This window comes from Talpa europaea (genome assembly GCF_964194135.1).
Source record: "Talpa europaea genome assembly, chromosome: 2".
NCBI classification, from domain to species: domain Eukaryota; kingdom Metazoa; phylum Chordata; class Mammalia; order Eulipotyphla; family Talpidae; genus Talpa; species Talpa europaea.
Genome location: NC_140068.1, coordinates 88,568,230 through 88,585,718, shown reverse-complemented (window position 1 = coordinate 88,585,718; position 17,489 = coordinate 88,568,230). Strand labels below are relative to the sequence as shown.

At 42.1% G+C, this 17,489-nt stretch overlaps 1 protein-coding gene across 1 annotated transcript in view; it reads left to right on the top strand.

The window, feature by feature from the left end:
• Positions 1 to 8,125, top strand: part of BICRAL (BICRA like chromatin remodeling complex associated protein) — a gene marked incomplete at both ends in the record, with an annotated part of 31,796 nt that extends 23,671 nt beyond the window's left edge. Inside the window, 5 exons of the mRNA XM_084257520.1 lie at positions 228 to 289; positions 1,443 to 1,588; positions 2,829 to 2,923; positions 4,836 to 4,938; positions 7,338 to 8,125. Of these exons, the coding sequence (XP_084113646.1) occupies positions 228 to 289; positions 1,443 to 1,588; positions 2,829 to 2,923; positions 4,836 to 4,938; positions 7,338 to 8,125 (1,194 nt within the window). The remainder of the gene's footprint in view (positions 1 to 227; positions 290 to 1,442; positions 1,589 to 2,828; positions 2,924 to 4,835; positions 4,939 to 7,337) is intronic.
• Positions 8,126 to 17,489: the final 9,364 nt, after the last annotated feature.

Sequence of the window (17,489 nt, the reverse complement as noted above, 5' to 3'; positions counted from 1 at the left end):
TCTTCCGAGGAGCTAATAGTGCTTTCTATAATACTGATGCCATGTGAATCTACTACTTATGTCTGTAGACCGACTTGTTTTATTTTTTAGCAGGGCACATTCTACATCTTTGGAATATGCTCTTAATTGGGAGTTGAAAGTATTTGAAATATAGTGATCTTTAGGTATAACTATTCTGTTTATTTTTTCTGCAAAAGGGACTAACCAGAGGTGTGTTTTGTCTTTAGGTGGACAGTCATTCAGGAGGACAGAAAAGGCCAGCTGCAAAACAGCTAACTAAAGGAGCTTTGTAAGTTACTCTTGGAAGTGACTGCTTTCAAACATTTCTCTAGGTTCCTAGCCTTCAGCAAATATACACAGAAGTAAGGTTATGAAAATTATATATTGTTCAAATGAATTTTGAAAATCTCTTCCTATAGTTGTTTCCACTAGAACGATAAATATAGCAAATGTAATTTGAGCCTACTGTTTACTCTTTTGTTCTTGTGGAGAATAGTTCTCTGTGTCTTTAGCATACCACATTCCTTTGGCCTAAGGGTCTCTGAGAACTTTTTTTCTTTCTTTTTTTTTTAAGATTTATTTTTATTTATACATACAAGACCTGGTATGTAGGCCAAAGGTGCGGGGGATGAGAAGATTCACCAGAGACAGAGTGGGGAACAGAACAGGTGGATCTACTGAAACACACTACTAAGGAGAGCAGCGGGTGATACAGGAGAGGTCTGCTGTGCCATGTGGGTTAGCTCCCTGGCCACAGTGGCTGGTGATAGCTTAATAGTGCTGAGACTTTAACCCCTGCACCACCAGGGAGGCCCAGAACTTTTTTTAAAAAAGATTTATTTTATTTATGCATACAAGAACTGGGGTGTAGGCCAGAGGTGCGGAGGGTAAGAGGATTCACCAGAGAGAGTGGGTACAGAAGAGGCAGATCTACTGAAATATACTGCTGAGGGGAGCAGCGGTCAAGACAGGAGAAGTTTGCTGAGCCATGTGGGTCAGCTCCCTGGCCAGGGATTGAACTCATGCCGCAATGGCTGGCAATAGCTTGATAGTGCTGAGACTTTAACCCCTAAACCACCAGGGAGACCCCTCTGAGACCTTTTTGATAAACTCCCTTGTTTAGATCAGAAGTGTTACCCTAAGCTTAGTTGGCCAATGGCCCAGAATTGCCAAGTTCTCTGAGCACCTGTGTGCATATACTTGGTGAGGACACTGCATCTGGGGTCAGGGTCATAGTTTGAATCCCCTGTGAAAATGGTTAGACCAAACTCTACACCCACCATACTGTGCACCATACTGTGCATACTGAAGAAAAAACAGAACTACTATCCTATGAATAATAACATTCTTTACATGTCTTACTTTCTTTGCATGCAAGTAACCTCTCTATAATTAGATCTTAATATGACTTTACATTGACATTGGCACTTTCTCTTTTGAAGCATTCTCCAGCAGTTACAGAGGGACCAAGCCCATGCTGTGACACCAGATAAAAGTCAGTTCCGATCACTAAGTGATGCGGTACAGAGGCTGCTCTCCTACCACGTGTGCCAGGGCTCCATGCCCACTGAGGAGGACTTGAAGAAAGGTAAACAGGCTATAACCCCAACATGCAGTTTTGGCCCCAGACACCCTGCCATGGAGGCCCCACGGAAGATGGTGAGTCATGAAGCCCCCAGATGGTAGCCAGGGTATTGTTTTTAGTTATACACCTGACTTGTTCCCAGTGAACTCAATTTCCTAGTCCATGTTTAGGGTTATAACTTTTTCTTCTCAATGGTTTGTGAAAGGGCACCCCAATGTTAGTGTATTTTATGGACAGATTTGGAGGCAGTGAACCCACAGCATTGTCTAAACTTCTGGCTACAGATAGGAAGGCTCTAGACTAAGTAGTCCACACAGAGATTGTGGCATACTCTTTGCATTTAGGCAGAATGCATACCCTTAGCTGTTACTACCAGTTTGATCAGTCAGACAGTTACTTTAGCTCCCCAAAGTGAAGCCAGGACATTGCCTTATATTAAGAAATTGGCAAAAAGACCCCTTATCCCACTTTGCAACTTAGCCTATTCTGATGCCTGGCCCCGCTGCCTTTCCCGTTGTGCCACTTAGTTCTACCCCTCCTCCCTGCCCCTACTGCCCAGCCTTGACTCCATCAGACCCCTCCACTGCTTTACTCCTGCCTTAGCAGCCACCAGCCTTGCTCCCCTCACCAGGGTCTCTGATCTCAGTGCAGCTAGACTAGGTCAGTCCTCTTGAGAATTCCAGGGAATGGGGTCCAGATCCAGCATTAAACAGGAAGGGGAAGACTGAGAAGGAAGTAGCAAACGGGAGATGTTTGGAGATCGACAAAGTGCAGAGCCATGGGAGAATCATGACCTGCAAGATGTCCTGATCTAGTTTGTGTCTCTGTGTTAATACTGGTCTGCCCCATCCAGAGAGGAGGCTTAGGTCATCTGAACTAATAGATCATTCTCTATTCATTGATATTTGTTACTGGTCTGTATTACATGGGGTTTTTTTTTATAGGCAATATTAGGTATATTCTGATTTTGGCTTCCTGGCTAAAGTTAAAGTAAGCCGATACTGAAATGAGTTTCCCTGATCAGGTGCAGTGGACAATGAGGGAAAGCAGTGCAGAAGCATGATGTTCCAGGAAAAGTTAAAAAGAGAAAATTGCCCCAGATAAGACACATTCAAATAATGGAATACTTTTTCCTTTGAAAAAATTTTTTGCAAATGGAGTAATTTTCAGTCCCAAGAAACAAAAAACCTAGTGGATGGTTTACACTCTCTTACTATTTTCCCTCTCTCTTTCTTTTTTAAAGTGGACAATGAATTTGAAACAGTTGCCACTCAGCTCCTGAAAAGGACCCAAGCTATGCTTAACAAGTACAGATGCCTGCTCCTGGAAGATGCCATGGTAAAATTCCACTACTCAGCACTTTCCTTTCTTAAAACTCCATAGACTGCAGATCCTAATTCAGAGGAAAAGACTTTAAGGAGTTATTTTCACAGCATATTTTAAAGATTTATTTATTTATTTATTTATTTTTATTTATACAAGCACTGGGTACAGTCAGAAGTGCAGGAGGGTGAGAGAATTCACCAGAGCCAGAGCGGGGAGCAGAACAGGCAGAAGGACCAAAGTACACTGCTGAGGGGAGCAGCGGGCTGCAGGAGAGGTCTGCGGGCCATGTGGGACCCTCCTCCGATGGGTGGCCGGGGAGCAGCCCGGGATTGAACTGGCACTGCAGAGGCTGCGGGCAGCTTTGCAACCCAGCGCTCAACCGCTGCGCCACCGGGGAGGCCCTCACAGCATATTTTCAAAGACAGGGCTATTTAAGATTGTAGAAAAACTTACATGGACTTTTGCTATGAATCACACAGCACTTTACATGATCAATCACAATTAATCAGTGCTGTTGTTTTCCTGGTTCCAGATGAGGAAACTGGTCTTGAGCTAAGTAATTCATTCAACGTCATCTAGCTAGTAAGTCTGCAGAGTAACCAGAGAGCTGGGATGCAGGCCAGGAGCCTGTGATACACTGATGCTGTCTGCTGCCTGTTAGCCAGTGGAGGAGGACAGGCCATACCGCCAGTGAAAACTGTTCAGAGGAACATCTGCGAGACGAGGGCAGGACAAATGTGAACATTAGTTTTGTCCTTCTTTTTAATTGAGAGGTCATTCCCTTGCCCTAAATCTCACTTTAATTAAAAAATGTACAATTTAATGGTATTTAGTCATGCAACCATCACCGCTGTCTAATTCTAGAATATTTTCATCACCCCAAATAGAAACTCAAGTTAGTTTAAAGCACCAGTTAATTAGAAAAAGGAGTTAGATATCTCAGGACCTGATGGAAAGACCAAAACCTATTCTGAAGCTTTAGAAGCAGTTCTAAAACCATGTAGGTTTAACCTAAAAATTGGTCTCTTATAAGTAGATGCCAATTTGAAAATGTACCTTGGGAGATTAGTTGAACTACATTATACACTACATTTTACAGTATAGTATAAGTATGTATGTGTTTGTGTTTCTGTTTACCTAAGAGTGTGTGTGTGTGTGTGTGTGTGTATTTAAATGTATTTACTTAAAATCAGGTCTTCAGAGTCTGAATTGGTTGTTCTTATATTGACAACCATTTCTGAAACAAAAATCTTAGATATCAAAAAGACTCATTTGTGAGGAAGGACCACTTATTTGGCCAAATTATTTCATATCTGCCCTGAATTTTCAAGTTAAAAAAATACTTAGAAATACAGTTTAAGACTTGATTCTGTTCAGAAAAAAAAAATGATTTTAAGGAGAGGCTTCCAAAAAACATAATGAAAGTGTAGCAGAATATAAGGTAAAAGGTCATCCTAATGAAATTATTTTGAATGTTTTATTAAGCTAAGGGGGATATAAGGAAGACTGATATAAGGAAGCTACTGGTAGAGAGCAGTGTACATAGTTGCTGCCATTTGTGTGCAAAAATAAAGAAAAAAGAGTATAAATTCCTGTGTGTGCATAATGCATCTCTAAACTGCCAGCCCCTAGGTCCTCCAAGGAGAGACTCTGGGTAGGTGGGGGAAGCAGTGCACAGGGAGGCAAAGAAGGGAAGTTTACTTTTCACAGCTTCTTGAGTAATTTTTCCATTTGTGCCAAGGTGTAAAAATACAGTTTAAAAAAATGCATTCAGTATCATCACAAAGATAAATGAAACTAAATAGGACACGCCAGAACCTGCACACCACATTCTTGTTTTTGATTATTTCATGTGTTCCAAAAATGCAGTAAGATGTTTGCACTAATTAAAAGGAATCTGAGATGACTGAACTCTCATTTTCAGCGGATCAATCCCTCTGCAGAGATGGTGATGATCGACAGGATGTTCAACCAGGAGGAGAGAGCTTCTCTGTCCCGGGACAAGCGTCTAGCACTTGTGGACCCTGGTAAGAAATATCAGAGCAAAGTCAAAGAGGGCTCCTACCACTGTCACCTGCCATGGTTCAAGGCCACAGGCCTTAGGGGTGTCTGTCTGAACCAGACTTTGGGTAGTAAAACCTGAAGGTAGAATATGAATTTGTGGGACAAAAAAAAAAGAGAAAAAAACCCAGAATTGAAAACAGTATCTGATCACTCTTTGAAGGTCTATTCTACAAAATCCAAACTGGAATTTTATGTTCAATTAAGGGATTCATTTTTCCCATTGTAAACTTAAGATTCTCAATCTTTCTGTGGTCTTAAGAAGCAAATTAAGTTGGAAGCCTTCCCAAAAGTAGTTAAATCTCAGCACATGATTGAGTGTCTTCCTATGTGCAAGGCTTCATTACAGGGAACAAATCAATAAAACATAGCCCCTACCCACAATCTGCTCATTTTAATGCTCCATTTACATACTTTTCTTTCATCCCATAACTTTTTTTTTTTTAAGATTTATTTATTTATTTACACAAGCACTGGGTACAGTCAGAAGTGCAGGAGGGTGAGAGAATTCACCAGAGCCAGAGCCGGGAACAGAACAGGCAGACTGACGAAATACACTGCTGAGGGGAGCAGCTGGCAGCAGGAGAGGTCTGCGCGCCATGTGGGACCCTCGCCTGGTGGCCGGGGATCGAACCGGCACTGCAGAGGCTGCGGGCAGCTTTGCAATCCAGCATGCAACCGCTGCGTCACTGGGAGGCCCATCCCATAACTTTCTTGCCAGTTGGATACACATTAGATTTGACCCACATTCTCCCTTTTAAAATGAATTCTTTACTTTTTTCTAGTCTCTAAAGTTTCTAAATCAAATAACATAATGTCAATTCATGGTCTTTGGATTTTACTCATACTTTCACATCCTAAACAAGAAATGCTTTTATTGCTCCAAGTTTTCTTCCATGCATCATTTATATATAATTCTAATCATAACATCATATGCTAGATATGTAATTTTGTCTTCTAATTTTCTTCCATTGAGTACATCTGAAGTTTTTATCGTGTTGCTGTAGTCTTCAAAAATTTAACAAATGTTTCATTCACTTACTTGCTAATTTAGCTAATTCATTCCCCTATATATTTAACTATTACTCTCCCATGACTTTACTTTTGTTCCTCAAGTGTCCTTTCTGTTACTTGAGTATTTGTTTGAGGTGCTTAAGAAACTCCCAGAGGGTATATGCTCCTTACACTCGGTCTAAAAGGGAGCGTCTGAAAGAAATGCTCTGTAGGAGAATCCTCAGGTTTCCAAAAAGGAAAACACTAGTGTACAATATATTTCACCCCTTTTTCTTAAGACCCTAGAATCTCCTATTGCCTTTTGGACTTGTGGCTACACCCTTACTTTGTTGCAAGCCCCTCAGACATGAGTGTTATGCAGACAGAGACGTGCTGCATTCCTCTCTGGATTGTGCCCACACCACCAGTATTTGCTGAATGAGATCATCTCTTGAGATTTCAAAGCTGTATCTCCCTAGAGCTTACATTTTGGGATTTGGTGACCAAATTCATGTTTGTGGTGGTATAGCTGTCATCAGAATCCTATTTCACTTTCATTACTTCGAGAGTTAACACTTTTTCTGTTCCTTAGCTAATATTTAATTTAAAGTTAGATTTGTACGGAGGTGACGTTGGTTTATAACATTATACAAACTTCAGGTGTAAAACTTTATAACTGGACATCTCCATGCACTCTATCATGATCACCACCAAAATAGTCTCCATCCATTTTTTTTTTCCCATTACTTAAGGGTGATCTGCCCTCCTCCCTGGGCCCACGGTCCCCTAAATCATGAGGAACCTTTCTTGCCATCCTTGGCTCTTCAAGTCTGGCACTCTTCAGTGCTTGCTCAGACACGGTGCCTCTGTACCCCGTTCTCCCTGCGTACCCCACTGTCTTTCCAAGTAGATGTCATTGGAGATGCTTGTTGACCATTTTGTGCTTGAAGTTGAGCTCTAAGGAAGAAACCAGGCTGATACTAGCGTCTCATTTCTGTTTTCGGGTTGTTTCAAAGTGATGATCAATTAAAAAAAACTGATTAAAAGTAACTCAAGATGAAAAATAAAAACAAAAAATAGTAAGAACAACTCTTAGAGGTCAAGACAAAGCACCTCTTTGCCCAGTGGGTTTTCCCATTTGTCATCCAGCAGCTGCCTGTTCAAAGAGGTTGACGCTTCATCTAGAAGCTGTGACGCCATAGCCTTGGTTGCCTTTAGAGGATGCCCTCTCAAGGACTCCGCTTCCGCACCTTCCTGGGCACCAAAGACTGACCCAGGCAGGGGCGGGGCTTATACCTGACCCACTGGGGTTCTGTGTGCCCTCCAGACTCTCAGGTTCATTAACCGATGTTCTTTTTGTTCCCGTTTCCAGAGGGTTTTCAGGCTGATTTCTGTTGTTCCATCAAACTTGATAAAGCTGCTCATGAGACACAGTTTGGCAGGAGTGACCAGCCCGGCAGTAAAACAACCAGCTCCCTACATCTGACCGCCAAGGCCCAAAGCAGAGACCGAGCCAAACCAGGCATGACCGAACCAACGAATCATGACCAATTCCATCCAGTGCCTAATCACATCGTGGTCTCCGCGGAAGGAAACATTTCTAAAAAAACAGAATGCCTCGGCAGAGCACCGAAATTTGACAAAGTGGGCTTAGTTCATTACCGGAACGCGTCTGAAGAGAAAACCAGCCGGAGAGACTCCATGAAGGCCAGCGAGTGTTCTCCCGGCCCTGAAGGCCACCGGAAAACCTCGTCCAGACCAGATCACGGTACTGAGAGCAAACTCTCAAGTATCCTAGCCGATTCTCACTTGGAGCTGACGTGTAACAATTCCTTCCAGGACAAAACTCTGAGGAATTCTCCAAAGAATGAAGTTTTACACACAGACATCATGAAAGGGTCGGGCGAGCCCCAGCCTGATCTCCAGCTCACTAAGAGTTTAGAAACGACCTTTAAGAACATCTTAGAACTCAAAAAGGCTGGGCGGCAGCCCCAGAGTGACCCCACGGTTAGTGGCTCTGTCGAGTTAGATTTCCCCAACTTTTCTCCAATGGCTTCGCAGGAAAACTGCCTGGAAAAGTTCATCCCGGACCACAGTGAAGGCGTTGTAGAAACTGACTCCATTTTAGAAGCAGCTGTAAATAGTATCCTAGAGTGTTAATAGCAGCAGTCCTTTCCCCACCCCCACCCCGCGACCCCACCCGGACAAGTTACATTCTTTCCTGTCAAAAGCAAATGGAATCGTCTCCTGTCTCCAGCCTGCTTGATCTTTCATCACAGGTTATTCTTTCTAATCTCAATCCCATTCTTTGTTTAAGAGCAATACTCGTTCCGTCGTGGTTACAGGGAGCCTTGAGTAAAATTAATTCTTACTAGAAAGCAGTCTGATAGGCCCTACACATTTCAAGTGTTTATGAAAGCGCTTGTAGTCATTTCTGTTTGTTTGCTTATTGGTTTCTTTTTCTTTTCTTTTTGCTTTTTTGAAGAACACCGTAACTCAATGAGATCACAGTACGCTTGGCCCTGGGTAAAATTCTGACAATCATAAGTCATGAGAACAGACTTATTACAGAAAATCAAACAGGACTGATAGAAGCAACTCTGTAGAGAACAACCCACTGCATCTCCAAATGGTGGCTTTTGGGTTATTTTTGTTGTTGTTGGAGGAGAGACCAGGTGATTCTCCCTGCTCAACCATCTCTGAACGGTAGTTGCTGGCTGCTCTGCCTGGGACTCCATAGCCCTGGTGAGAGCAGCCCGCAGCGCATAAGCAAGGCATTTGAAGGGCTTCCTGTTCATCCTTCAAGTGCTTTTCCAAGGTTCCCAGAGCAAAACCTCATGCTTTTCAGCCTATTTGTGTTGAATTTCATCTAGGGAATGCTCAGCTCTTAGTTGCAACAGCACGACTCGAGACAATTCCTGGTGGAATTGGGAAAATGGAAATCAGTTAAGTGGCACAGTGTACAGGGGAGGCCGGGACAGAGCCGTGAGGAATATAATATGTATATATGTAAAAGCATATATATGTTAACTATTGAGAAAAAAATAAGAGTTTTGCATTTTATAATTGGATATAGTCAACATATGATGTATATTTTTGTTTGTTGCTGGGTTTTATTTCATTTAACCTCTCTTTGCACCCTCTCCCACAACAAATAGCCGAGCATCAAAAGCACTTTCATTTGAAAACTGTGTTGCAATTTTTCAGTTTAAACTGTAAGGGACTTTGGCCTTGTTTATGCTTCTTGTTGTCTGAGTACAGTAGTCACCCCCGGCCGCCATCACTACCAAAACACAGACAAACCAAAGTAACCTGCCAGCCCACCACCGAGAGGAGAAATCTGAGACCCAGGATTCCCGCTTGAGAGCGAGCCAAAGGATATGCCCTGTCACGGTCTGTGTTTGGCCTGTGTTCATGCTAGTGAACATGACGTTGCTTTATTTATTTATATTTCTTTTCAGGGAGTTTCACCCAGTCCCCTTTCTTGTATCCCTGTCCCTGGTCACCCCATTTCTGTCGTTACTTTAATTCTCAGTGTCACTGTAACCATCAGTTATCTCTTACCATTGGCAAAGCTACATGACAGTATTTGCTCTGCACTCTCATACACACATGCATGCACGTCCCTGAGCTCTTCAGATCCAGAGGTCATTCCGGTTTCTGTGTATACACATTCACCCTCCCTCGTGTGTGCATGCACACACTCATTTGTTCTGTTACCCTCTAGCTTTGGAGGTGCACCCCCTGGTCTCCACTCTAACCCCTTGCCAGAATCTGCTTTTGACCATCCCCAGGATGGGGATGACCCTCTTCCCCTTGCCATTATCATCATGTTGGGCATTTCTTTTCCAGATTGGCCTGTGATGGAAAGGAAAGCTTTTGATTATTAGGGAAAAAAAAAAAAAATAGCAGCAGAAGACCTATACTCTCCCTGCCCCTTGTCCCCACCATGCAAAGAAACCCCACAAGGCAGCCAGTCTTAGAAAAGCAAAGGACCTTCTCCCCACCCCACCACCCGCCAATAGAAATTGGAAAATCTGGGCCATTTTAGGGTTACCATTTTTTCCTCATTTGTGCCAATGTCCAAGTTGCAGATTCCCCATTTTTCCTGTATTGTAACATATTAGAAAGATATGTTGATAGTGCCAGTTGGAACTTTTTTGGGCAGCCCTGGAATAACACCCTGCTCCAAAACCCATGACTTTATAGCCTCTTCTTCTCTTCGGGTTCATGCCCCCATAAATTCCTAGCAAGATTTAGAGATGGTCCCTCCTGATCAAATTCTTCTCATTGTGGAACTTTATACCTGGAAGCCTTCTCAGAGGCTACTAATAAGTTACATTAATTAATGCAAATCAGTGGAATTTTTAAGAGTCAAGATCACTTCATATAGATCCCTATCCTGCCCTGCTACCCCAATCCTTGCTTTTATATGCCATCTTAAAGGTTTTAAAGCCCAAACACTTGTCTAGGAGGTGGAGAGCCTAATTTACCAAAATGAAACTTGTAAATTTTTGTGCCCTTGTATGTAAGTTTGCTTTTTATGGGGAGATTCTAGATAATGAAGATTACGAAATGTATTTTACTCCTGTGATTAGGTTAAGCGCACACGGGTAGGTCATATCTCGCATGTCGAGCCCCCGCGGGTGAAGGGTAAGAGAGCTCGGCCTTGGATGGTCAACATTCAGTTGTTCAGGTCGGTTAGTCAAAGTTAAGTTTACTTGTACACAGTGACAAAAATCATTTTTCTCTTTTGCTTTCTTGGTTGTTGTGGAAAAGCGTGAATTTGTTATTAAGCATTTGATTTTCGGTGTCCTTAACTACTGCAAAAGATAAAGCAAATTTTAAACTGGTGATTACGAAAAAAAAAACTATTTTAGCTCTGAAGAATTTAGTAGACTTTGTTAGATTAGGGAGGCCTTACAGACTGACTCAACTTAAGATGCGTCACTCACTGTCAGTGTGGTGTGGGCTTTATTTGCTTAAAAACCTTCATTTGTATAGTATGTCTTCACTTGAAATTGCTTTGTATACATTTTGTAAAAATATTTATAAAATGTTTTGTAAAAAAAAGTATAACAAATTGCAGTTTATTTTGTTATGTTGGATAAATACTGTTAAAAGAAACCAGTCAGTAACTATATTGTTAATCCATGGTTAGGAAATGTTTAGTTGGAGATTACAAAATGAAACAACCATTGCAATACAGCCAAAGATTTGGGAAAATGTGCAACTGTGATTGTCTTGATTTTGCAACTAGGAAGACTGTAACCTTTTCCCAGAAAAAAAAAAGGGTAAGTGTGCAGTGGGAGTTCTACTTAAATATATTCACCCTTGCCAAAAAGCAGCCTACTGGTGGGAGAGTAGGAGTTCTATTGACCAACCTTTCCGAACAGTTACAAATTCCTAAGGTTAGTGAGAAAAGTTTAGTCATGTACCTCTCTGGCCTCCAACTCTACTCCTGTCACATGGGTCCTTAACTGAGGAAGGAAAACTGGGGTCCTTTGAAAAGTTAAGTAAGTGAGCCTCAATCTGCAGAGAGTTTTATTCAGTCTTTATTTTGTTTCTACAATGACGAGGGGAAGAGGTAAAGAGAACTATTTTACATCAGACTTACTCCAGAATTGACATGTTTCTCTTTGGATTCGTACATTTAACCAAATCATACTGAGAAATGCCTCATATTGTTATGTTGGATAAATACTGTTAAAAGAAACCAGTCAGTAACTATATTGTTAATCCATGGTTAGGAAATGTTTAGTTGGAGATTACAAAATGAGATAACCATTACAATACAGCCAAAGATTTGGGAAAATGTAAACTTATCTATAAAATCAGTTCCATCAGGCCCTTCTGATTTTTTTTTTTTTTTTTTTTTTTTTTTTTTTTTTTTTTTGGTCCTCACAAGTGTAACTCTACCCAAATTGCTAGGGAAACTACCAGAAGATGAAACGTCTCTGGGAGTGAAGATATAGGACTCCTTTGATTTTTTTTTGTGGGGCTTGGGAATTACATTAATATTCCTTACTTGATGGTTTCATAGCTTCTGCCCTGCTCTTAAAGCAGTAGCAGTTGGGAAAACAAGATTCCACAGTAATCAATATGTAAATAGGAAGCTGTTGTTGTCATATAAGTAACAAGTTAGAATAATTACTGCAAGAATAACTGCATCCGTGGGTGGGCCCCTCAAGGTGCTGGCAATGTTTCCCTGACATCAAGCTTCTCTCCTTACTGAGATGAGTGAATGTGAATGTCCAACAGAACATTTTGCCCCCTTCAAGCCATTTGCAATGGGAATACCCAATAAATGTGTTAGAAAGAAGAATCACCTGGCTGTTTGGTTAGAGTCAGTCTTTGTGTTCACAGGGACATGCCCAGAGGGTAGACGAGTCATCTTAGTTTGGTTCAAGCTCTCAGCCCAGTGTATGAGAGGCCATATTTCAGGAAAGGAATGAGCCCTCGTATTTCCTGATGAGGAGGTAGCCAGTGGATTTGGCAGGAAAGAAAAGGGAGAAGAAAGGAAGCTCCACAGTCTGGGAACACTGAAGCAGCATCATAATAACTGGCTGGACTTCAGGGAAGGAGATCCTCAAGGCAATTATCTAAGGCCCAGTTAATGATTACATTTATGTGAATAAAACGTTCAAATTTATCGATCAACAAAAGAAAAACAGTATTGCTCAGGCAGGGTTCTGGGGGCAATGCCCTGGGCCAAGGCTATGACTCTGGCTTGTGTGTGCTCTCAGAGAGTTAAAGCTGTTGAGGAACTGCCGAAGGTGGGGAATGTTAATCACCAGACACATACTGAGCAGTTTGCAGGCAGTGTGCTAGACACTAAGCATAGGGATAACTCAGGCATGGTTTCTACTGAAAAACTCAAAAGACAAGCGAGTAAACATGGATGAAAGAACTGTATCACATTTGGGAACTGGAGTTCAGGAGAGAAGAAACTAGGGCTCCAGTTCTTCCAGACCGTCACTTGATAGGGAGCTGCAATGTCTTTCCATGCCCTGGTTCTTAGTAATTTCCTGAGTTATAAGAGAACAAAAAAGTATGATACTTGCTAAGGAAGGAAGGTAAAGGAATTTTGTCGTTTTTAGTAAATGAAAAAGCGGGGTTCAGAACACATGTAAATGTCAGGAGCACATTCATAATATAAGTGGATTCTGTAATATGAATAGCCTGTGTCTACATTGCTGGGGGTAAGAACCCTTCATAAGAAACCCAGATCTATATTCCTCCAAGTGCTAGAGCCTGGCCTTTGAAAACACTTGTAAAAGCAAGAATATTCTTAGGAAAAAAATCATTTCTCGGGGTCTCCCTGGCAGAACAGGGGTTAAAGACAGCGCTATCAAGCTATTGCTGGCCATTGCAGCATGAGTTCAATCCCCAGCCTGCCAGGAAGCTGACCCATATGGCACAGCAGACCTGTCTCACCCTCTGCTCCCCTCAGCAGTGTATTTAAATGGGTTTGTCTGTTCTGCTCCCCACTCTGTCTTTGGTGAATCCTCTCACCTGCCCCGTACCTCTGGCCTATACCCCAGTTCTTATATGCATACGTAAATAAATCTTTAAAAAAAATTATTTCTCTGGCAGTCAAGGAAAGCAGAGGAACAAGGAGGCCAGAAAGTGTCTTTGGCAGCAGAATCTGCAAACAGGTCCCAATACTTCATCTAAGTATAATCAGACACCTTCCTGCAAGTTACTCTCAGTCTTAGCTTCTTTGCCTATAAATTAGGGAGACTTGTCCTGGCCCTCCACTCTTAGGCTGTGAGAGGAGGTGTTGCTGAAGAAGTGTGGAAGGTAGAAAAAGCAAATGTTCCATTTTCTCTGAAATAATTCAGAAGAGTTTTGGGTTATTTCTGGTTTGCTTCTGGTTTTACCTACAGCATACTGTCTCCTTCCTTCCCTAGTTTTGCTGTGTCCACCTTCACCCCTCAAAATGTTGTGGCATTTCACCTGTTCTCTCCTTTTTCTTCCCAGTTTTGCTCCTTTATGCTTTTTTTACATCAGGATCCTAAGCATCGTGCATGTTGTCTTCCCCAATTCCAGGTTCTGGATGCTCTCATACTAATCTTTTTTTAAAAGATTTATTTATTCATGCATGCAAGAACTGGGGTGTAAGCCAGAGATGCAGGAGATGAGATGATTCACCAGAGACAGAGTGGGGCGCAGAACAGGCGGAGCTACTGAAATACACTGCTGAGGGGAGCAGTGGGCCGGCGAGGCAGGAGAGGTCTGCTGCGCCATGTGAGTCACCTCCCTGGCGGGCCGGGGATCAAACTCATGCTGCAGTGGCTGGCGATAGCTTGATAGCACTGTCTTTAACACCTACACCACAAGGGAGGCCCTATACTAACCTCTTTCTACCTGCTTCCTGGTAACTATGTCACTCTCTGAGAAAGCAACAAGGAAAGGTTGAAGCAAAAGAAACTTGCCTTCAAGAAGGATCATCATCCAAAGATTTGGAGCAGATGGAAAAATAGCAGCTGAAGCCCCCTTTCAGTGAATTAGGTGCGAGGGTTTTGCCTTAATAAGACATTGCTCAATTACCTTTTAAGTGAAAAAAGAGGGTTCCAAATAATCAAAAAATACAGACAAGACTGAAATAACTAATTTTGGGATATGTTAGGAAAGGGATCCTGACATCAGAGAAGCACAAAATGTTGTTCCTAAAGGGAGTCTTTAACAGATAGTCAAGAGCTTCTTAAAACAGGCAAATCACAGAACTCAGGTTATCTAGAGAGCTCTTGATAAATACATGTGTGGTTAAAAAGAAAGGGCATAACTCAAAATGTAAGTCTTCATCCTAGATCCTACTCCTATTTCCCCCTAATAACCTCCCCATCATTACTTTGTATATCCTTCCAAAAGGGTTATATTGCTATGTACAAATACATCTTTATCTAAAAGTCAAAAACAACTTGGGCCCATTCTCTTATACCCTGTTCTATCTTGATTTTTTGAATACAGTATAGGTGCTTTCCAAATGTCTGCGAGTAGTGTAGTCAGGATTTTTTGATTGTAAGCAATGGAAACCCACCTGCTTAAACAGCATAAAGGAGTTTCCAGAAAGGATACGGATTGAATGCAAGAATGAAGAACCAACTGGCTTGACAAAGACAGGAACAAGGAAAATTCCAGGTCTTTGTAGGTAGAAATCCTTAAAAGTCTTGCCCCAAACCTCCTACATCATTTGGCTCGATTCAAAACCCAGAGGAAAAAGTTTAGGATCTCATATCCTTCCCACTTAGGAGTAAGAAAAGATCTTCCAAAGACCCCTTCAACTTATATATTGGGAGGGCAAGCATTTAGACTTCATATCCCACACTCTGAAGACTGTACACAATGAGAGACCAGTCTGTGAGAGAAGTGGGATACTGTTAGGAAACAGGACTTGTGTGAGCAGACGAGAAAATGGAAACCATCCACCACGAAGATTATAGCACTTGAAGATTGAGCTCACTACATATAACTATGTCTCCCATAATTTATTATTTTTATTATTTTTTTACATTTTGAAAGGACAGGTTTATTAGGAAAGGGTGAAAGAAAAAAGGCATCTGTATAGTCACAAGAGGGCTAGAGAGCTGCTCTTCCATAATTTACTTAACCATTCCCTAATAATGGACAACTGAAGTAGTGAAGAATAAAGATAACAGAGGCCTGTGAGGACAGGTTGGAACATATATATTTTTTGGGCCTCCCCTGGTGGCGCAGCGGTTGAGCGCTGGGTTGCGAGGCTGCCTGCAGCCTCTGCAGCACCAGTTCGATTCCTGGCCACCGGCGAGGGTCCCATAAAAAATATATATATATATATATTTTTTTTTAAGATTTATTTATTTATGCATACAAAAGCTGCGGGGGGTGATTCACCAAAGACAGAGTGGAGAGCAGAACAGGAAGACTGACTGAAACACACTGCTGAGGGGAGCAGCGGGTGAGACAGGAGAGGTCTGTGCGCCATGTGGGTAGCTCCCTGGCCGGGGATCAAACCCATGCTGCAGTGGCTGCAGATGGCTTCATAGTGCTGACACTTAACCCCTCCGGCCACCAGGGAGGGCCCTAAAAATATTTTTGATGCTATAAATGGTCATGCCATGTTTTCATTCAGTAACTTCCCTTTGAGGAAAAAAATCTCCTATGTTATCCAGTGCTGGGGCCCAGTCAATGCTCAGTAACATGTATTCAGTTAGTGAATGATTTCTGGTGTAAAAGGACTCCATTTCTTTTTCTCTGCATCTTTCTGGGGGAATGATTATTTTGGTACTGAAAATAAGTACTCTCCTAGCACCACCTGCTGGCATTACAAATCCTAGCTGCCAGTCTCTTGCAGCCAAGAGATTGCTAATACTCATGAAATTCCTCCTCTGCCTAATACTGTCAGTTCCACAAAAACTACCTTTTACCTGGTATACTGGTAACAATAAATCATTTGTTCCTCGTTTGCTATCTAATACTTTGCTGACCCTTCCGTTTTTTGCCTCACAAAGTTAGACACATGAAGAGGTGCTAAGTGAGAGCGAATAAGTATCATATCACAGTCTGACACTGAAGATAGTTATTCTTTGACTTTTATTCATCAGGAAGGAAACCCGGCGTGGCACTATCTTTTTGGTTGGACTAGACAGGTAACATATACCAATAAGTTTAGGTGGTTAACAAGCCCATGTAGGTGCCCATTGTACTAAGTGCCACAGACGATACAGATAAGTGTAACAAGTTCCTTGCCTTGGAAGCACCCAGTCCAATTACAGAAACAGTAAGTCAAGCATTGGCCTAAAACAGGACATCTACTTAACTACTTCTCTATACATACTGTGCTAGATATTCCACAACACTTGGAGATATTTTTGTTTGTCCTAACTGGGGTGGGGCTACTACTGGCATATAGTGGGGGGGAAGCCTGGGATGCTAGCTCCTACAATGCACAGAACAATCCCGATAACAATGAATTACCTGTCCCAAAATGTTAATACTGCTGGAAACTGAGAAAGCCTTACTAGTCCCTTAGGATCAAGTCTTGAGTAAAGCTGGCATGACAGCTGCCCTCCTAGTATCATGGGAGGTAATGTGCTAAAGTAATTCAGAGAAACAGGCTACTCAGTCTTGCTATTCAAAATATACCCATCACTTTGAAGTGTATGAAAAATTCAGAATATTGCTCCCCACTCTCTCCGGTGAATGCTCTCACCCTCCTGTGCCTCTGACCTGTACCCCAGTTCTTGTCTAAAAATAACTCTTTAAAAAAAATTTTTTTAATGCAGAATATTGATCCCAACCCCACCCCATTCTTGAATAAAAATCTTGGGGGGCGGGGAACCCTCAGGTGACTCCCATTTGCTTTAATGTTTGAGACGCTGTGCTCTGGGCTACGGTTTTTCATTGTTTTATGAAGACTGGGCGAGAAGGAAGCATATTCCAGGTGAGAACCACATAGGGGGATCTGAGGTGGCAGAAAGGGATTTCTAGTTTGCAGTCCAGCACGAATAAAAACTGACAATGTTGGGACCTCCCCGGTGGC